Here is a 22,780-nt window from a genome sequence, read left to right as displayed (position 1 = left end):
CAAAAAACCAAGAAAACAGAAACTAAGCCCAGGTTATTTTAGAGAATAGAAAGAAAAAAACACATTAATTTGGAACAAGCAGAATCAAAATACCAAAATTGAATACAGACCACATAAAACTTTTAAACTGAATATAAATGCCCTCCCTAAAGTTAGTAAAACATTAACAAAGTCCAACATGACGTGTGATTATATATAAGGGCAAGTTATAATTAGTTTCTTCCACAGGTGCAAAACTCAGGATGCAAAACTCATTCACTCAACAACTAATTTATTGAATGCCTTCTATGTGGTAGGCACTAGGCATTGGGGATACAGCAGTGGAAAAATACAGTTAAACATTGTTGCCATCATGGAACTTATCTGCCTCTCTGCACTAGAAAATAAGTAGTAACAAATAATTAAAATACACAATAAGGAAAGAAAAAGAGATCAACAATTTCAGGATTAGAAAAATGAAACTCATTAGTTGCACGCATTATGATTTTGTACATAGATAATCCACTTGATATACAGGGAAGCTTATTGGAACTAATGAGAGTAAGCAGAGTCTCTGGAAAAAAAAACAATATATAGCAGCAGTGTATCACCACTAGGTCCAAACAGCAGTACTATTCACCAGCAGGACTGCAAAAATATATATAAGTATATAAGTAGAAATGTATATATGACAAATAGTATTCCCATACATAATCAACAAAAAGAAAATGTAATTGAATAAAGAAGATACCTTTAATAACAATAACAAACAGTATAATTTACCGGTTAATGGAGCTATCCAAAAATCTCCAAGATCTAACAAATAAAATGAGGAAACTTCATCAAAAAGCTTGAAGGAAGATCTGAGTAAATGGAGTGATTTGCTATCTTAGGAAATAGGAACACTTAATGTCATAAAAGTAATTCTGTCCTAATTTATCTATTAGTTCAGGTCCAATCAAAATCCCACTCACTTTAATGAGAGAAACTGACATTAAAATTAATATGGAGTCTCAATAAAACTATTAAAAAATTAATATGGACTAATCAAGGCTCAAGAATGACCAAGACTAATTGAAGATACATGGAGGACTCACACAACTGTCCCAGTTACTTACAAAGCTATAAAAGTCTGTTATTGATGTAGGGAAATGTAAGAGTTCTAATGGTTGATAAACCTACCTTTAATTAAAATTAAAATATTGGGGGGCCGGCCTAGTGATGTAGTGGTTAAGTTTGCACTCTCCACTTCAGCAGCCTGGGGTTCGTGGGGTTCGGATCCTGGGTGTGGACCTACACACTGCTCATGAAGCCATGCTGTGGAGGCATCCCACATACAAAGTAGAAGAAAATTGGCACAGATGTTAGCTCGGCAACAATCTTCCTCAAGCAAAAAGGGGAAGATTGGCACCAGATGTTTGCTCAGGGCCAATCTTCCTCACCAAAAAAATATATATTTTATATATTTTTATATTAGGCATAAGACATTACAAAATTAAGAGTGAAGTTCAGACTGGAAGAAGATATTTGCATAGCTGCAGTGCATACTACCGAAAATAAATTAATATCCAGAAAATACTAAAAAGGAAAAAAACCTTCTAAGAAAAAGATCACCCAGGATAGCAAGAGGCTCTTTAGGGAAAGAGGAAATTCAACTGACTTACAAAGGTAAGGAAAAATATTCAGCCTCAGAAGTAATCCAGAATGAAAAGTCAATAGGATATAGCATTTCATGTCCATCAGATGGGCACACATTTAAATGTATGAAAACGCCAAAGTACTTTAGAGAGGAGAAAAGACATTTCGAAATACAAATCTATTGTATTTGAAAACATATCAAGAGAAACAGAATATCTTGTTTCATAGATACAAGGAGATGTGGAACATAATAAAATATGCATGGAAACTACAAGAAAGTGACTATCATTAGGGAGAGAAAGAAGGATGGTATGGGACTTCAGCTAAATCTGTAATCTCTATTTTTTTAAAAACAGGTAGCAATTGTAAAGCAAATATGACAACATGTTATCATATATTTATCCTGGGTGATAGGTATATAAACTTTGAGGCATATACTTTTCCATATAGTTCAAATGTTTCCTCAATTAATATTTTTTTAAAAAAACAGTCGCAATAGTCTGGGTGTGATAAAGGCTTGCTGTATTCACTGAGGTTGGGTATATAACATGTGGCAAAGGGAGGATGGACAGGCGATGGAAGTCAGACAAGAAGGTTCTGTGACTGTAAGCTGTACAAAGAAATGGTCCAGTGGTTGGGAGCAGGCAGGCAGGCACCTCTCTCATCCTTGATTACCATAGCTGCCTGGTGCTGTTTGCATGTTCCTCAGAAGTATTTTACTGAGAAAACAAAGCCACCCAGAGTGTGAATCTCTGTTGAGGAAGAATTTAGAGTGGACTTGGGAAATTTTCCCCCACAAACTCAAGATAATTCCACTGCCAGCAAGCAAAGCTTCTGACACAGTAGGAGGTCTTCAGTCAGTTTTTCCCCTGGCATCTGTTCAAATACGTATTCCTCCTTTGGAGTTGGTCTTCTCTGTGCGGCCTTCAGAATAATTTAATTGTAATTTCCGTTTTCAAACTGACAATGAAGAGGGCATTTCAGCTGTTTTTCACCAGCTCTGGCCTGCCTCCTGTTCCTATGACTCCTCACCCACTAGCTTCTTTATCGGTCACCTCCGTCCTGTGCTCCTGACAGCCCAGAGCTCTCCTATCTGTTTGGGGAGGTGATGACCACTCAGTGGTGCCTTCACTGTGTCCTCCTAGCAGCAGCCTCCTGGGGTTGGTGCCTACCTCCCTAACTGCTTGAAACCGGGAGCCTCTGAGTTTATTCAGCCTTCAGGCTGTCTCTGAGCCTCTGGAGCAGATTCTCATCCTTGCAATAAAGGGCACTGGGATTGGTTCAGGAGCACAGAACTGCTGTGTGGCTGAGACAGGTCCTCAAACCCTTTCCGGGGCTTCTCTCACGCCCTCTTCACTCTCCACTTCTTCCCACCCTGTTTCCCAACTCAACCAATGCTTTCTTCCACCTCTGCCATCACCTCAGTTAGCCTGGACCTAACCAGCACTCTCAATCACACAGACGTTTTCATCTTTGAGCCTGGATTCAAATCCGAGTCTGTCTGATTCCATCCTTTGAGCCTTCAGCCCACTGTGCTAATAGTTCTCCAACGTTAGCATACATCAGAATCATCTAGAGGGCTTGTGAAAACACTCACTGCTAGGCCTCACACATAGAGCCTCTAATTCAGCAGGTTTGGGGTGAAGACTGAAAATTGGCACTTCTAACACATTCCCAGGTTGTGCCGATGCTGCTGGTCTGGGATCACACTTTGAGAACCTTATGTGATGGCAAATTTGAGATGTTACTGTTACTCATTTGGTGATTCAACATAAAGGTTGCCTGGAGTCAGGAAGCCTGGGTGTTGTAGAGTCCTTTGGGTGACGCTGTCCCTGTTGCTCCTCTCTGCCTTCCCTCCTGTCCGTTTCTCCACCCCGTGCTGGGTAGACACTTCACTGCTTTGTGTGTGTACCCATATTGATGCCCTCACCCCTCATGAATGAGGGGACATCATTGTTTTCAATTCATATGAACAGTAACACTCCTAGGTAGGAATCCTATCTCCTTTTCAGGTGTTAAAACCAGCTTAGAGAGGTGGTGACTTGCCCATGGTCATGCAACTATTGGTGGCAGCTCTGGGACAGATGGGAAGGAGTTAACATTTCCCAAAAATCAACGCTGCCTCCCCTGTGCTTGTATACTTACTGCCAGACCAGAAGACATCTTTGGAACTCATCTTTTTGGAATTACTTATGAAGGCAGCTTAAATTATCTATAAGAAAATGAGGTTTTAGTGAACACCTGGATTTGAATGCAAATCTTGCTCCCCAAAATATGTTCATTAAATTGCCCTTCCCTGACTTAGTGACTTCTGGGCATTTCTAAAATATTGACTGCTGCCACCATGGTCATTATTATTATCTGATTGGGTGTTTGTGTTGCTTTATTCCTCACTTTGTCTGAAGGTTCTGAAATACTGATCATGTGATCTTTTGACTAAAGGGTAAGGTGGAAGGACCAGGGTGTTTAGTGCTGAGCACCTGGTCTCCGGAGCCCCCAACAAGGCTTAAGTTGTTGGCTATGATTGTGGGTGACTGACTTGGTGTCGTGAGCCTCACCTTCCATGTATAAAGTGGTCTATTTTCTTCCAAGGGCTTTTGTCAGAATTTAATTAATTTATGTATTAAAGCACCCGAAGCAGTGTTTGACTTTCAATAAACAGCAGCTGTTAATAGTAGAAACCCTCTATCAACGTGGTTTAACTGCTGTTGGTTGGATAATCCAAAAAGCCATTTAAAGTACTTCAAGTACAGAATCTATGATATCTACCTCTCTGAAACGTTATATTTGAACTTTCAACTTATGTGTTCATTTGCAATCTTTTGATGCAGGACCAAGGATTTTTCTTGGTGTGGGTCCCCTGGGTGGGGTTCTACATTGTCTGTCTCATATGAACCATATCATCTAGGGGAGAATTTACAGATAATCATGAAGCAATCTGAAGACAGAATAGTTTTAGATTTTTATGATTTTTCTTTTCAGTATTTTACAGTTGCCTCAGCTGTATCTAATTTAATAACTTTTTGTAAATATTTACCTTTAGGAAGCATTCAGTAGCTCCTTTTCTGTACTATTTTAACAGTTTATGGGCTATGTTGGTTTATTACACAATCATATGAGATATATATGTATATTTAGCAACAAGGTTAGAGAACAAATACAGAGAAATACAGATTGGAGAACCGACACAGCTGACGTGGCCAGAGCAGAGGTGGGGGTCATGAGAGAAGAGTCTGTTGGCTGCACACCTTGAACCTCCCATGGATCACAGAGAGTTAGAAGAGCTTTGACTAGTCTGCCATCTTGGTAAAGTGGAGCATCTATTATTATTGCACTCAGACAAGGTGATACTTAGAAGGCTGGCAGTAGGGTTTGGAGAAGGAGTGAGGTCTAAATGCACGCCTTATAGACAGCTGCCCTTTTAAGTTGGGCATATTTAAGGAGGCAGTGGGAGGGACTTTGCTTGGCCAGAGCTTGCTTATTTCGGAGAAAAATTTCCAATCAGGTTTCACAATCTGGCCCATCTTCTCAGAGAAGGCTGACAGGTTTCACTTGTTTGCAAGTCCCAGATGCTTAGGAACCTTCCAAGCCCGGGTTTGGTAATCAAAACAACAACTGAGCTGGAACTGGTGCACTGCTGGCTGGCAGGCAAGGATGACAGGCTGCCTGCTCCTTCCAGCCTCGTGCTGACACCGTGCACTCTGCTGATTTACTGGGGAAAAATACACGCCACATATGCGCACACACACTTGCTTCATATTTAAAATACCTTAAATTCTCCCCAAATCGGTTCTTGTGACATTAGAGATAACACCTCTAGTGCAAGCTTCTCAAAGCTGTTTTCTGTACCTGCTGAAGAAGGAGAGATTCAGCAGCTACTGAAGAGTAAGAGGGTTAGTTTGCAAAGTTTGAATCGAGGGCAGCTGGTTGCAGCACAGAACTTTCCAGCCATAAATGCCCAACATATTCTACCTCTGCCTGGCCGCTGGGTACTGCCGTTCTTCTAGTAACAGTCATTGCTCCGAGGGGGTTTGGCCTGGGGCCTTTCTTGGGTGCTTTTGGTAACCTTAGACAGGTCTGTCTTTTTCGATGGCGTTGGAGCTACTGTCCAGAGGCCCACAGCAATGGCCTGCTCATGATGCTGTTTCACTGTCGTTTTAAGTGTGCTGCTGGGGAAAGCCTGAAACAGCTGTGTTCAGGGGGATGCACTCTTGATCTGGAAGGTGACAGGCTCTTGGTGCTAACAAGTCCTATGACTTTAGCTAAGTCACTTTACCTCTTTGTCACTTGGCTTTCTCTTCTGTGACATTGGTGCCTTCCAATTCTGTCTCAACCACACATTATTGTCTACAAAGTTGCTTAATGAGTTGCTTAATATACAAGGTGCTGCTGCTTAGATATTTCTTAGATCACTCCTGCTGACTGATTTGGGGTCTCTTGATACAGCTGGAGTGTTTTGGTGCTCAGACCTAGATCCCTGAAATTCCGAAAAATGTACTTACAACATTGGTCTCCAGAAGTGGTTTGCAGGTTGACCAAGCATCATTATTCAAGTCTTTTTTTTTTTATTGAGTTAATGATAGGTTACAATCTTGTGAAATTTCAGTTGTACATTAATATTTGTCATTTGTGTTGTAGGTGCACCACTTCACCCTTTGTGCCCACCCCCCACCCCACCTTTCCCCTAGTATCCACTAAACTGTTCTCTTCGTCCACATTTTTAAATTCCTCATTTGAGTGGAGTCATACACAGATTATCCTTCTCCAGCTGGCTTATTTCACTTAACTATTCAAGTCTTAATGTAGCCAGAACCTGGACTTGCCCCACCCCCTCCCTACTTTTTTGTAGGAGTATGGTCTAAAGCAAATCCCAGGCAGCATTTCGTGTCATCTATAAGTACTTCAGTATGTTTTACTGAAAAATTTTTTAAAGTAATTTTTAAAAACCCACACAACTGCAAATTCATCCTAACACCCCACAAAATTAGCAGTAATTCTTTAATATCATGTGCTACCCAGTTTGTGTTCAATTTCCCCCCACTGTCTCAAAAATGTCATTTTATACTTAGTTCACATCGGGATCTAAACAAGGCCTACAAATTATATTTGGTTGATACATTTTTTTATAAAGGACAACTTCATTGAGATATAGTTCACATTTAAAGTGTGCAATTCACTGTTTTTTTTAGTGTATTCACAAGGTTGTGCAACTATCACCACCATCCAATTTTAGAACACTTTTGTCTCTCCTAAAATAAACCCTGTGTCTAGTAGCACTCCCTCCCCAGTTCCCAACTCCCGTCCCCAGCCTTGACAACTGCTAATTCTGACCGTCTCCACAGATTTGCCTATTCTGGACATTCCATATAGGTGGGATCACATAATTTGTCGTCTGTTGTGATGGACTTCTTTCACTTAGCACAGTGTTTCCATGTTGTAGCATGTTTCGTACTTAATTCCTTTTTATTGCTGAATAATGTTCCATTGTATGGATAAACCATATTTTACTTCTCAATTCATCAGCTGATGGAATTTGAGTTGTTTTCACCCTTTGGCTATTATGAATACTACTACTATGAAGGTTCATGTACAAGTGTTTGTATAGACATATGTTTTCATTTCCTCTGTATATATGCCTGGGAGTAGAATTGGTGTTTAATATTTTGAGGAACTACCAAATAGTTTTCCACAGCAGCTGTACCGTTTTACATGCCCACCAGCACTATATGAGGGTTCCAATTTCTCCATACCCTTGCCAACACTTGTTACTGTCCATCATTTTTATTGTAGCCATTCTAGTGGGTGTACAGTGGTGTCATACTGTTGTTTTTCTTTACATTTCCCTGATGGCTTCTGATGTTGAGCATATTGTCATGTACTTTTGGCCATTTGAATGTGTCCTTTGGAGAAATGTCTCTTCAGATCCTCTGGCCATTTTTTAATTGGATTGTCTTGTTATTAAGGGTTCTATATATTCTAGATAAAAGTCCCTTATCAGATATATAATTTGCAAATATTTTCCCCCATTCTGTGGGTTGCCTCTTCACTTTCTTGACGGTACCATGTGCAGTTCAAACTTTTTTATTTTTATGTAGTCCAATTTATCCACATTTTCTTTTGCTGCATGTGCTTTTGGTGTTGTATCTTAAAAGTCTTTGCCTAACCCAAGGTCATAAAGACTTACTTCTATATTTTCTCAGAGTTTTATCATTGTAGCTTTTACATTTAGTTCTGTGATCCGTTTTGAGTTCATTTTTGTGTTTGATGTGAGGTAGGAGCTCCTACTTTATTGTTTTGCATGTGGATATCAAGTTGTCTCAGCACCATTTGTTAAAAAGACTGTTCTTTTCCCATTGAAGTATCTTGACACCTTTGTTGAAAATCAATTGACTATGAAGGTAAGTGTTAATTTTTGGACTCTCAATTCTATTCCATTGACCTATATGTCTATCCTTATGTTAGCACTACACCATCTTTGTTACTGTAGCTTTCTAGTAAGTATGTCTCTTAACGCTCTTTTAATCTGTTATTGTGTCCTCTTTTTCACCTCTACCACTAAGCCATTTATTCATGAGGAATTTGGGTTATTTTTATAGAATTTCCAATGTTGGGATTCGCCTGATTGTGTCATGGTGATATCACTTACTATGTGCCTCTCTCTTTTTGTAAACTAATATTTAGATCTAGCATCTTAATTAAATTCAGGTACAATTATTTATTTACTTATTCTTTATTGCCAAAAATACTTCCTAAGTGGTGCTGTGTACTTCCTGTTGCATCAGTCAGGAGCTTATATTATCTGATTTTCTCACTTTTATTAATATTAAAATTGACCAGTAGGTTTGGATCAGACAAATCTATCTGTTGTAAAGGCCCCCATTAACTTGTCACTTAATAGTTTTAGCAGCCGCTCATGGTTGTTTTGATTTATTGCTTATTCCATTAAGAGTTGCAAAATGGGGGCTGGCCGCTGGCATGGTGGTTAAGTTCACACACTCTGCTTTGGTGGCCCGGGGTCCATGGTTTCCAATCCCATGCATGGATCTACACACTGCTTGTTAAGCCATGCTGTGGTGGCATCCCACATACAAAATAGGGGAAGATTGGCACAGATGTTAACTCAGGGCCGCTCTTCCTCAAGCAAAAAGAGGAAGATTGGCTATGGATGTTAGCTCAAGGCCAATCTTCTTCATAAAAAAAAAAAAGTTGTAAAATGATTTCTATTATTCTTCCTGCATTTATTAGCTTTCCTGTTTTCCCTTTATCAGTTTTCAGTATCAGTTGGCGCCCTAGCAACATCTTAAGGTGACCAACGGTTATTTTAAAGCATCTTTATGGAATTTTATATATCTGTGTTTTTACCTGTTGTGGTCATCATTCTTTCTGAGCTCAAATTGCTCCATCACTTGAAATTAATTATGTGATGCCTGGGATTGCTTTGAAATAATCCTGGGGAGAGGATGTGGGTGAGGGAGTAGGTGAGTCCTGAATAGCTGTGAATTATAGTTGTTGAAGCTGGGTTGTGGGTTCGTTATTCTATTCTCTCTCCTTTTTTCTAAGGTTTTGAAAAACGTCCCGTTTTTGGCCAATGGTTATCCCTTGATGTCAGACCAGTGTCGTTTTGGTGGCTTCCTTGATCTCAGGCACATGAAACTCCAGGAACACTGTGTAATTTCCTGCCCCAGAGCTGGAATCAGTCATTCTCCAGGGATCCCTGATTCCCTTTAGTGGGAAATGGTGTTTGAAGACACCCTGCCGAGGCACTGGGGGTACTTATTGCCACCAAGCTGTCCTTGCCCTTAGCCGCCTCAGTGGACGCAGCTAGAAAATAGGAGTTTCAGAAAAATGAATCAGACGTCAGGCCAATATTTCAAATGAAAGGTTGCAGGGTTTGTATGTAACTTTTCCTTCTTTATTTTTTTTTATCTATTTAATGCTATAAATCTTGGTTTCTAACAACAAACGTAGCTTCTCATTTACTTTATCCTAGCTATATATAGCATCCTACTTATATAATGTAATATCCTAACTTTATTGTGCGTGTATTTGTATTTATATAGAGAAGGGGTTAGTTTTAAAATAATGATACTGATATTTAACGAGTCGACTATGGTTCATTTTATCTTTGATATATCTCACTGGAGATGTATAGTCAAAAGACTGTTTTTCAGAGTTACTTTAAATCATTTTTATCCCTGTAGTTATGCTGTCAACTTGATAGACTGTTAAGTTCATCTGTTGCGCTTTGCTTTAAGTTTTTAGGTGTGGCGTTTTTCCCCCTTTGTGGTTTCATGTGGTTCTACAGTGAAAATTATAATACAAAGAATATTCAGGGAGGTTTAATCTCCATCCTTGTTCCCCTCTCCCTGTTTTCCCTTCTTTCCTCAGAGAATCACTTTTATTAATACTAGACATATCCTTCTATTGTTTTAAAAATACTTACTAGCAATGTGAAATGAAAAATGTTTCCCTCTCTTTCTTTCAAAGGATAGCATACGGTCCACTCTTGTGCCCATTGCTTTGTCACTTTACAATATATCCTGTAAATTCTTTCTTCTTTAACTATGTTAGTTTGACCCTTTTTATCAGACTGGTTTTATATTTGTGTCCTATTTAAGTGCATGGTGGGATATGGCAGTCAGTTATTAATTATACCATAAAATACTGGGAGAGAGAGTGGCTTAACTGTGAGTTTTACAAAAGTCTCTTTTCTTTCCTTCTCGCCATAGAAAATGATAAACGCCTTACTTTTTTTTTTATTCTCTCTCCCAGTCTAAAGGAATTCCTGCCCAAAGAATACATCAAGCAGAGAGGAGCAGAAAAGAGAATATTTCAGGTGCGTATTGGAAATCTACAGAACTTTCTTATTCTCCTCACTCCCTATCCTCATTTATTAGTAGTGAGGGGCCTCTGCATGTGATACTTTCATACTCTGCGCATGAGCTCTGCTTATATAATAAATGATTAGTGGCTCAAGAGTAAAGAAGCTGCCAGTTCTACTTTGGGCAGATTTATTATCTTAATCCATACCTTCTTGTTAAAGGTTACTTAGCCCTTCAGAGAAAAATGTGCATACATTTAATTTCAAAGGCATTATCTTGGTAGCATTGAAACAAAGTGATTTGCTATTAAAATGCACTGGGAAGGAAGCTACAGGTAGCTTCTTTGTCCTGAGATGTGTTTTTTGAAGCTAGAAGTTGGGAACCTTTTAAAAATCCAGGTTTATTCTAAAAGTCAGAGAGTTGTGTATACTAGGCAACCAGTTAGAAAAGCCCTGTCATCAACTTTGCCCTGAAACAGTCACTCTAGAGAATCCAAAATATCAAAGTCGTCTTTGGTATTGAAATGTAAATATAAGTTAAAATATAAATTTCATGTGTATAAAACATATTTTTACCCAGTATTGTTTCCAAGTGCTGTGATGTACCTGCATTTATATATCCTGCTCGTTGGAAAACTGTATATTTTGGGTGGATGTTACAATGATACCTCTCTTGACAAGAACATTTTTCCAGCTCTCATTTAAAGTGTTGGTTCTGAACCTTTTGGGACATGGAGTGCTTTGAAAATCAGATTACAATTATGGACCCTGTTCCTGCCACGCTGCACATGCACGAATTGTTGAATGTGGTTGTGAAACCTGTAGGGAATTGGAGCTCAAATTCTACTTAAGAAACCCTTCATTAGAGCTTGCTGTGTGCTCTGACCCTTGGTCAGGAGGGATATGTGTCATGGAGGGGTCTCTGAGACAAACGTCGCTTGCTGATCATTCACAGCCACTCTCTTTGCACCATGTATAGTAACTGCCTCTACCAAGCCCACCTGCTGGCCAAACTGTGGTAACTGGTCCCTGCTGCTGTCACTTTTGTAGGAGCACAAGAACTGTGGCGAGATGAGCGAAATAGAAGCCAAGGTCAAGTACGTCAAACTTGCACGGTCCCTCCGGACGTATGGTGTGTCCTTTTTCCTGGTGAAGGTGAGTTGGGCCACGTGGAGGGGTGGTTTTCCTCTGCCACCTCTCTCTTAAAGCATTTGCTGTGAAGCTTGGTTTGTCGTCTGTAGATCCGTGGTATTTGCAGATGTTCCATCTGGTCTGCTGTGACCTGAGTTTAGCTGTGGGACAGACATGAAGTGTATGAGCTGCGAGGCTGGTGAGCGAGCCTAGCTGTCCGCCGGCCTCTGGGCAGCTGTGTCACTGCTATAAAGTCACTGAAGGGGTGCATTTACTATGACTTGTTATCACTTTCCCGAGAATGTTTCCCTCTTACCAAGAGCGTCCTGGACTAAGTGAAGCTTCTTGACCACTGCAGACCGAACTGAATTCATGTGGTAAATGCAGTACTTAATTTGTATACTTTTAGATGGATCTTGGGATTTTCTGTGGCCTTCAGGTCTATTTTCATGGGAATTGTTTGCCTTCCTACTAGAAGGAAAGAAGTGGGTCTTTGAAATTTAACCTGTGAGCAAGCAGAGGGAGGCCTTTGATGGGTGTGTTCTTTTATTTATTTATTTATTTTAAAGATTGGCACCTGAGCTAGCATCTGTTGCCAATTGTTTTTTCTTCTTCTTTCTCTCCAAAGGCCCCCAGTACATAGTTGTATATTCTAGTTGTAGAATTCTGGTTGTACGATGGGTGTGTTCTTAGGTTGACTGATCAGCCCTCCCATTAGCTTCCTTACCCCTTTGTGCATCCTGACCTCACATACTCTATTTTAGTCGTCCGACTATAGTCATGTCCCGCATGATGACGTTTCAGTCAATGACAGACCGCATATACAATGGTGGTCCCATAAGATTAGTACCATACAGCCTAGGTGTGTAGTAGGCTATACCATCTAGGTTTGTGTAAGTACACTCTGTGATGTTGGCACACTGACAAAATCACCTAACAAATCATTTCTCAGAATGTGTTCCCGTTGCTAAGCGATGCATGACTGTGCTAGGTTCCATGGATTTCCACTCATTTTGCTGTGACTCTCAGCCTCTCGCCTCTTGCTTTTGGCCCTGGAGGAAGTTCCACCATGTGGTGAGGTTTCTTATGTTGCTTAAGACAAAGGGGAGTGTTAACCAGCTGTGCTGCAGCTGTTTCCAGGGACTGAAATCAGAAGGCCAGTGACAGCGTGCTTCAAGGAGGTTTCTTTCCCCACAGCTAAAGAAAACTGGAAGAAAAGGAAATTATGCCATCTGCTAGGATGTTTGGGGATATAGATGCTTTCCTTGACTTCACTCCTCATTGGAGGAAGCTGCTTCATTTAGGATGAGAAGAAATAAAGATGTTATACTGAAGAAAGGCATGTGCTTCATGCTGATTAGTTACTTCAAACAGCTCTCAGTTTTACACCAGAAGATGCTGGGCCCTTGCAAATGAAGAAAGCATAGGTGAATCACTTTGTTTTTAAGAAACATAATTTAGAAGTTGAGTCTTTCATATTTAGTGTGTATTTTAAACTATCAATGAATGTTTGAATGGTGCTGATGCCTTCTAAGTAATAATGACTCCATTTCCCAATATTAATAAGAATAATATTAATAAACAATTATATGCCAGGCATGTCTTATTCAAATGTCAGCAGCCCAATGGCAGGACTACCACTATGGTCTTCTTTTTAGAAATGAGAAAAGAGGCCTAGAAAGATTAGTGTTAGTCAGAAAGATTAAATGACTCAGCTGGGGCTAGTAACTGAAGGAGGCAGGACTTGAATTCAGGTCTCTCTGACTTCAGAGTCCATGTTCCCAACCACTGAGCTATGCTGCCTTAGCCAGGGTGATCCCATCTGAGATGTAGTCACCTGCTTTCATCATCCCAGCTCCCCCACCCCCATCATGAGTACATGGTGACATCTGCTTGTTTTAGAAGAAAAAAATGCTTTTAGGGTAACAGGTGGCAGATGAGTTCCAGTACCTCATAGGAACAAAGATGAAACAAATTTTCAGCAAGTCCAATGATATTGGCATCGGTTTCCATATTTTCTTGAGTTATTCTGTAGTTCTTCATGTATGAAATTCATCTCTTGTGTTCAGATTGTTTTCCGTTAATACCGTCAGACCTCACACAGAGTTAGCTTCAGTGATGTGCGTAAAGGTCAGTAAGTTTTGGAAGATACATAGCACACAGAAAACTACATGTAATTAAGAAGAGAAATTTGTTCTCCAAAGATAATTTAGGGCCTGAGAAAAATCTATCCATGGCTAGTAGGATAATTAGAGGTAGAGCACAGATCTTCTGGTTATTGCAGCGTCTTGCAGATTTGGTCAAATGAAAACTTTTCTTTTACAAAGTATTTTAGGCAAAATAAGAAAATGGTGGAAATTTTCTCCCTCTCCTTCCTTCTTCCCTTCCTTTCTTCTCTTTTTATTTTTTTAAAATTATATCTCTTTGAAGAAAGGCCAGGGTCAAGGAGGTAGGCAGCACTGACAACTTTCATATACATATTAGATATTCAAATTGCAGTTTTTATTAGTTTTATTTTTTGTCACTTTATAAAAGTGAGCACATTGCTCACTTTCATTTTTTGCTCAATGGTCCTGTTTAGTATACGTTTTATTTTAAAATTGATTTTTATAAATAGAGTTAGTCATAGTCTGCCCTATTTTAAAAGTAGTACAACTGAGAATTCAGAGATAATGCAATGTTATGAATTAATGAACCTAGTAAATCAGATCAATAGATCAAATAAGATGACATCATATACAGTGAACTATCTGGAAGAGAAATACAGAAAATAAATCCATTTATAATAGCATCAAAAACAAGAAAATACTTAGGAATAAATTTAGCCAAGGAAGTAAAAGATCTGTACACTGAAAACTTTAAGACACTGATGAAAGAAATTGAAGAAGACACAAATAAATGGAAAGGTCTCCCATGTTCATGGATTGCAAGAGTTAATATTGTTAAAATGTCCATACTACCCAAAGCAATCTACAGATTCAGTGCAATCCCTGTCAACACTCCAGTCACGTTTTTCACAGAAATAGAACAAAGAATTCGAAATTTGTATTGAACCACAGAAGACCCCAAATAGCCACAGCAATCTTGTGAAACAATAAAACTGGAGGCATCAGACTTCCTGATTTCAAACTATATTGCAAAGCTAATCAAAATAATAATAATAAAATAATAATGCACAAAAACACACATAGACCAAAGGAACAGAATTGAGAACCCAGAAATAAACCCATGCATATATGGTTAACTAATATTTGATAAAGGTGCCAAGAATACTCAATGGGGAAAGGATAGTCTCTTCAATAAATGATGTTGGGAAAACTGGATTTTCACATGCAAAAGAATGAACTGGACCTATATGTTACACCACTCACAAAAATTAACCAAAATGTATTAAGGACTTAAACATAAGACCTAAAACCATAAAACTCCTAGAAGGAAACAGATGGTAAGCTCATTGACATGGGTCTTGGCAATAATTTTTTGGATATGACATCAAAAGCACAAGCAGCAAAAAAATAAGTGGGACTACGTCAGACTTAAACAGCTTGTGCACATCAAAAGAAACAATCAATAAAAGGAAAAGGCAACCTACAGAATTGGAGAAATTATTTGCAAACTATGTATCTGGTAAGGGGTTAATATCCAAAATATATAAGCAATTCTTACAACCCAGTAGCAAAAAAAAAAAATCCAAGTAAAAATGGGCAAAGGACATAAGTAGACATTTTTCCAAAGAGGATACTCACATGGCCAACAGGTACATGAAAAGGTGCTCAATGCCACTAAATATTAAGGAAATGCAAATCAAAACCACAATGAGATATCACCTCACATCTGTTAATGGCTATTATCAAAAAGACAAGAGATAAGAAATGCTGGTGAGGATGCAGAGATAAGAGAACCCTTGTGCAATGTTGATAGAAATGTACATTGGGAGAGCCACCATGGAAAACAGTGTAGAGGTTCCTCAAAAAATTAAAAAGAGCACTATCATATAATCCAGTAATCCCACTTTCTGGATATGTATCTGATGAAGAAAATGAAATCACGATCTTGGAAAAAGATATCTGGACTCCCACGTTCATTGCAGCATTATTTACAATAGCCAAGATATGAAAACAGTTTAAGTATCCATCAACAGATGAATAGATTTAAAAAAGTGAAAGAGATATATAGTGGAGTATTATTCAGCCATAAAGATGAAAGCATTTGTGACAACATGGATGGACCTTGAGGGCATCATGCGAAGTGAAATAAGTCAGACAGAGAAAGACATATATGATCTGACTTATGTGGAATTTTAAGAAGCCGTTCATAGAAACAGAGTACATTGGTTGTTGCCAGGGGCTGGGGTGGGGGAAATGAGGAGATGTTGGTCAAAGCATACAAACTTGCAATTATAAGAGAAATAAGTTCTGGGGATGTGATGTACAGCATAGTGACAATAGTTAACAATATTGTCTTATATACTTGCAAGTTGCTAAGAGAGTAGATCTTAAATGTTCTTACCATAATAACAAAAAAATGCTAATTATGTGAAGGATATGTTATCTAACTTTAATGTGGTAATCTTTTCTCAATATATTACCTGTATCAAATTATCACATTACACACCTTAAACTTACACAATGTTATATGTCAATTATATCTCAATAAAGCTGGAAAAGAAAAGATGGCATCATATGATCATTTTATACAAAGCCACTAAAGTGTTTGATAAAATTCAGCACCTACTCCTTATAAAAATTTCTTTCAAATGCTGGACTATACTTCTAGAAGAGAATATCTACAGTACACTCTTTGACATCAGCTTCAAAAGAATCTTTTTGGACACCATAACCCCTCACATGAGGGAAACAATAGAAAGAATAAACAAATGAGACTTCCTCAGACTAAAGAGCTTCTTCAAGGCAAGGGAAAACAGGATTGAAACAAAAAAACAGCCCACTAATTGGGAAAAAATATTCACAAGTTATTTATCTGACAAAGGGTTAATCTCCATAATATACAAAGAACTCACACAACTCAACAATAAAAAATCAAACAACCCAATTACAAAATGGGCAGGGGACATGAACAGACATTTCTCCAAAGAAGATATACGGATGGCCAATAGACACATGAAAAGATGCTCATCATCACTAATCATCAGGGAAATGCAAATCAAAACTACGCTAAGATACCACCTTACACCTATTAGAGTGGCAAAAATATCCAAAACCAAGAGTGACAAATGTTGGAGAGGCTGTGGAGAAAAGGGAACCCTCATACACTGTTGGTGGGAATGCAAACTGGTGCAGCCACTATGGAAAAACAGTATGGAGATTCCTCAAAAAGTTAAGAATAGAAATACCTTATGACCCAGCCATCCCACTGCTGGGTATCTATCCTAAGAACCTGAAATCAGCAATTCCAAAAGTTCCATGCACCCCTGCATTCATCGCAGCATTATTCACAATAGCCAAGTCATGGAACCAACCTAAGTGCCCAGCAACTGATGATTGGATAAAGAAGATGTGGTATATATATACAATGGAATACTACTCAGCCATAAAAAAGGACAAAGTCGTCCCATTCACAACAACATGGATAGACCTTGAGGGTATTATGTTGAGTGAAGTAAGCCAGACAGAAAGACGAACTCTGTATGACTCCACTCATAGGTGGTAGTTAACATATGGACAAAGAGAACTGATCAGTGGTTGCCAGGGGAAAGGGGGGTGGGGGGAGGGCACTAGGGGTGAAGTGGTGTACCTACAACATGACTAATAATGATGTACAACTGTAATTTCACAAGGATGTTAACTTTCATAACCTTAATTAAAAAAAAAATGCTGGACTATAAGTGTATTTCCTCAACATGATAGTGTTTCAAACCTATTATCAGTATCCTACTTAATACAGAAATGCTAGAGAAAAATCTATAAAAATTGAGATCAGGGCCCAGCTCCACGGCTGAGTAGTTAAGTTCACGTGTTCTGCTTCGGCGGCCCAGGGTTTTCCTGGTTCGGATCCTGGGCACAGACATGGCACTGCTCATCAAGCCATGCTGAGGCACTGTCCCACATAGCAGAACTAGAAGGACCTACAGCTAGAATATGCAACTATGTACTGGGGTGCTTTAGGAAGAAGAAGTAGAGAAAAAAACGGATTGGCACCTGGGCTAACATCTGTTGCCAATCTTAAAAAAAAAAAAAAAATTGAGATCACAGCAAGTTACCCTTTAACATCATTTTGGAAGTTCTGAAGAATATGTAAAAAAAATTTTTTAAAGCATAACTTTAGTAAATGGAGAAACAAAATTATTATTACTTTTTGCTGTGCTTTTTATAACAACATATACAGAATCTTTTTTTTAACTATTTACTTTGAAATAATCAGATTCACTGGAAGTTGTAAAACTTATACAGAGAATCAAAAAGTCAGATAATAACAAGTGTGGGTGAGGATGTAGAGAACTTGAAGCCCTCATACACTGCTGGTGGGAATGTAAAGTGGGGCAGCCCCTTTAGACAGCAGTCCAGCAGTTCTCAAATGATTAAACGTTGAGATACCATCTGACCCAGGTATATGTGCCCGAGAGAATTCAAAGCACATGTCCACAGAAAAGCTTGTGCGTGAATGTGTATAGCAGCGTTTAGCCAAAAGATGAAAACAAGGCAGATGTCCATCAGCTGATGAACGGGTAAACAAAATGTCGAGTATCCATCTGGTGCACTATTATTTGGTCATAAAAAGAAATGAAGTGTACTGCTACATGCTACAGCATGGATGAACTTTGGAAATATTATGCTAAGTGAAAGAAGCCTATCACAAAAGACTACATATTGTATGATTACATTGGTATGAAATGTCCAGAATAGGCAAATCTATAGAGACAGAAAGTAGATTAGTGGTTGCGGAAGGATGGCGTGGGTTGAGGTAGAGTGGGGTGGAGGGGCACAGGGGAATGATAGTTAAAGGTACAGAATTTCTTTTTGAGGTAATGAAAATGTTTTGAAATTGACTGTGGTGAGGGTTGCACATATGTGTAAATATACCAAAATCCAGTGAATGTATACTTTAAATGGGTGAATTATATGATTACGTGAATTATATCTCAAAGATGTTAAAACTAATAATCCAAAGAGGCCTCCTGTACCTTTCATCAGGTTTCTCCCAACGGTAACTGTAGTACAGTATCACAACCAGAAAATCAACATTGGTACAATTCACAGACCGTACTCAGATTTTATGTTCTGTATGTACTCATTTGTGTGTGTTTAGTTCTGTGCAGTTTTATCACGTGTGTAGATTCATGAAACTCCCACCATCGTAAGATATAGAACTCTATTTCATCACCACAAGATGATGTGCTACCCTTTTATGGCCATACACACCTCCTATCCCTTCCTGCTCCCCTCCACCCTAGACTCCCTCATCCTGGTCCTTAAACCCAGGCAACCACTAATCTGTTGTCCATCTCAATTTTGTTATTTCAAGAATGCGGTCTAAATGGAATCAAACAATATACAACCTTTTGAAATTGGTTTTTTTCATTTAGCATAATTCCCTTGAAATCCATCCAAGTTGTAACGTATATCAGTAGTCCATCCTTTTTTATTGCTGAATAGTATTCTGTGGTATGGATGTACCACAGTTTGCTTAGCTATTCATCACTGAAGGACATTTGGGTTGTTTCCAATTTTTGGCTGTTATAAATAAGCTTCTAGGAACATTCATGTGTAGATTTTTGTGTGAATGGAAGTGTTCATTTCTTTGATGTAAGTGCCCAAGAGTGCCTTTGCTGGACCATAGGGTAAGAACATGTTTAGCACTATAACAAACTGCCAAACTATCTTCCAGAGTGGCTGTACCACTTTGTGTTATTATCAGCAATGTATGATTAATCCAATTTCTTTTCATCCTCTCCATAATTTGGTGTTATTGTTGTCGTTTTTTTATTTTTGCCTTTCTGATAGATGTTTAATGATATCTTATTGTGATTTTAAGTTGCATTTCCCTAATGGCTAATGATTTTGAACATCTTTCATGTGCTTATTTGCCATCTGTGTATCCTCTTCAGTCAAATTCTGTTCATGTTTTTTCCCAATTTTCTAATTAGATTTATTTTTACTGTTGAGTTTTGAGAGTTCTTTATATATTGTAGATTCAAGTCCTTTGTTAGATGTGGTTTGCAAATATTTTCTCTTAGTCTGTAGCTTATCTTTGCATCCTCTTAACAAGTTCTTTCACAGAGTAAATGTTCTTAATTTTGCTGAGGGGTATTTTTTCACTTTTCCCTTTTATGATCTTGCTTTGGGTGTTATGTCTAAGAATGGTTTGTGTAGCTCTAGGCTCTGAAAATTTTCTCCTATGTCTTCTAAATGTTTTATATTTTCACATTTTATGTTTAGGCGTATGATCCATTTGAGTTAGTTTTGATAAGAAGTGAGGTTTAGGCCAAGGTTCGTTTTTTGGCGTGTGGCTGTCCAGTCGCCCAGCACTGTTTGTTGAAAGGGCTGTCTTTCCTCCACTGGATTGCTTTTGTATTATTAACCAAATTCATTTGAATGCATTTCTATGGCTCTCTTTCCAGGTTCTCTCTTCTGTTCCATAGATCTGTGTGTCTGTTTCTCCACTGGTATCACACTGTCTTGATTGGTTTAGTTATATAGTTAGCCTCAAAATCAAGTTGAGTGTTTTTCACTTTTTCCTTCTTTTTCAAAATTGTTTTAGCCGTTGTCGGTCCTTTTCATATAGACTTTAGAAAAAGCTTGTTTGTATTTACAGAAAACCTCACTGGGATTTTGACAGGAATTATGTTAAATTTATAGATAATTTGGGAAGAATTGATAACTGTACTGAGTTTTTCAGTCCATGAACATGATACTAGATCCTCTTTGATTTCTTACATTAACTTTTCGTAATCTTCACCCGACAGATCCCTGAACATGATACAATATATAGAATCATTAATTTTTGAATTCGGTGAATCGGTCAAGTAAATTTACAAGATGTGTCAACAGTATTAAATAACCTGTGTATGTGTGTAAATAAGCACAACCATTTAGAATATATGATAAACAGAGGTCACATGCAGAATAGCACACACACAAAATTGTGTGGCTAAGGGTTAGTAAGGTTTTTAAAGAGGTAAAATATTTCTGTAGACTCCTCACAAGAATATACTGTTAAATTATGAAGGAAGTTTATTGGCATAATTTAGAAAGTAAGTTAAAAGTGAGTGATTCTAGTTTCTCGTCCACTACTTGCATGGACTATTAGAAATTCTAAATAAGTCAATGAAATTATAATTTATGAGACATTCAAATATTGATCTTGAGCACACTTAATCATACCACATGGCCTTGAAATTGGTCATAGATATTCTGAGAGAACTAGTTTGATATGTTTATAGGTGCTTCCATCATATTTTCTTCTATATCTGTGAATACTTTGTCCTAATATTCAGAGCATTATACTTTATGCTGTCAAATAGAAAGTGCTTGGGTTCTGGAATCAGGAAGATTAGCCTAGAACCCTGTATGGCAGTATACACCTATGTGAGAAACAGCAGAAGCTCCTATGACTTTGAGAGACATCCCTAATGTCCCTAAACCTCCATCTTTTCATCTGAAAAATGGGAAATGGTAATTCCTTACAGAGCTCGAATGCAGATTAAGTGAGCTAATGTATGCAAAGAAATGTATTAAGGACTTAAAACATAAAGTAATGGAAGGATATTTGATAAATTTTGTCATCCCAGCCCTTTAACCCTTCCCACATCTCCCTGATCCCTGGCCCTCGAGTCCTCCAACTTTTAATCGGCTTTTAGCCTCCGTGTTGTAGAGGCAGGGGTTAGCGAATGTTCTCAGTAAAGGGCCAGATAGTCAATATTTTAGGCTTTGCCATACTACTCATCTCTGCCCTTGTAGCCTGAAAGCAGCCATAGGCAATATGTACATGAATGAGCATGGTTATGTTCCTGTAAAACTTTATTTATGAACTCTGAATTTCTTTATAGACTCTGAAAATTTCATATAATTTTCAATTTTCATGAAGTAGTATTCTTCTTTCGATTTTTTTTCAACCATTTAAAAATGGATAATTTACTCTTAGCTCTCTGGCCATAAAAACACAGGCAAAAAGCTGAATTTAGTATTGGCTATAGTTTGCTGACCCCAATATAGAGAATCTCTGGAAGCTAAATAATGAGTCCACCAGGAAGAACATTATATGGCAATTTTCTCAGTAGCTAGGAACATATGCTTTGAAAAGAAAGACCTGGGTTTGAATTCTGGCTTTGCCACTTAGTTTGACCTTAGAAAAGTTACTTTACCTTCCATCTCTAAGCCTCAGTGTGCTCACCTATAAAATCGTGACTTTTTATAAGGTTTAAATGAGATAATATAGAACAGGGAATTGTCCCATATAAGATCTCAGTAAGTGGGAGTTATAGATGTCTACAGTCTTCCTCTTTCAGTGACTTTTTTTGCGTTTTACCTTGATATGCTAATCAAAACCCCATAAACAATGGTAAGGCATTTCCCAAGAACTGCAAAGGATCTCATTTCATGCCAGAAAATCCTTATGTAAACCCTCTCACTTCTAAATTTGCCTTTGAACTTACTCTGCAATCATAACCAGAACCTTGAGGTGAGATACCTGGGGGACTGACCGCCTTCTCCCCCGAACAGTAAAAGCATCACACAGGGCATTCAGAGCATGTAAGTACCACAAGTTAAGTCAAAATGGATTGCCAGTAGTTTTTAGCAAGAGAAATGGCTAATAAACTGGGTCTTTAACATCCAGTTTTGCTGTTGAGCAGCCATCCCTTTCTGCCATGCCACTAAAAGAAAGAAGTGAATGATGACACAGCCAAGCACAAGAGCTAGCACTTCAGCACCAAGCCAATGGAGAACTCTAGTGAGCACAGCTGCATCATGGGCTTATGTTCAAGTTGGGGGCCTACAGCCAAAACATGCCAAAAGCTTAGCCTCCATACATCCCTCCACCCAATTCCGAATCTCAGATGATGTGCACAATCTCAGCACAAGTGATGCTGATCTCCACACCTGTAAGAAGAGCCTGAGGCAGAGAAGGCTTGATCACAGCCAGCCGCCAGGGCTCAACCCACAGTAATGGTCGAGATGTGCTTAAAAGAGGAGAGACAGGGCTTATTAACGGATCCTGCCTCTCCTAGGTAGAATGTGTATATTCCCCTGCCTG

At 38.5% G+C, this 22,780-nt stretch overlaps 1 protein-coding gene across 17 annotated transcripts in view; it reads left to right on the top strand.

The window, feature by feature from the left end:
* Window positions 1-22,780, top strand: part of TLN2 (talin 2) — a 415,035-nt gene that overhangs the window by 237,627 nt on the left and 154,628 nt on the right. For all 17 annotated transcript variants that reach the window (XM_023616303.2, XM_023616310.2, XM_023616279.2 and 14 more), the window contains 2 exons: window positions 10,390-10,453; window positions 11,489-11,593. In XM_023616303.2, coding sequence (XP_023472071.1) covers window positions 10,390-10,453; window positions 11,489-11,593 — 169 coding nt within the window. The remainder of the gene's footprint in view (window positions 1-10,389; window positions 10,454-11,488; window positions 11,594-22,780) is intronic.

This window comes from Equus caballus, chromosome 1 (assembly GCF_041296265.1).
Source record: "Equus caballus isolate H_3958 breed thoroughbred chromosome 1, TB-T2T, whole genome shotgun sequence".
NCBI lineage: Eukaryota > Metazoa > Chordata > Mammalia > Perissodactyla > Equidae > Equus > Equus caballus.
Note: the sequence above shows the minus strand (reverse complement) of the source record. Positions and strands in the feature narration are given on the sequence as shown.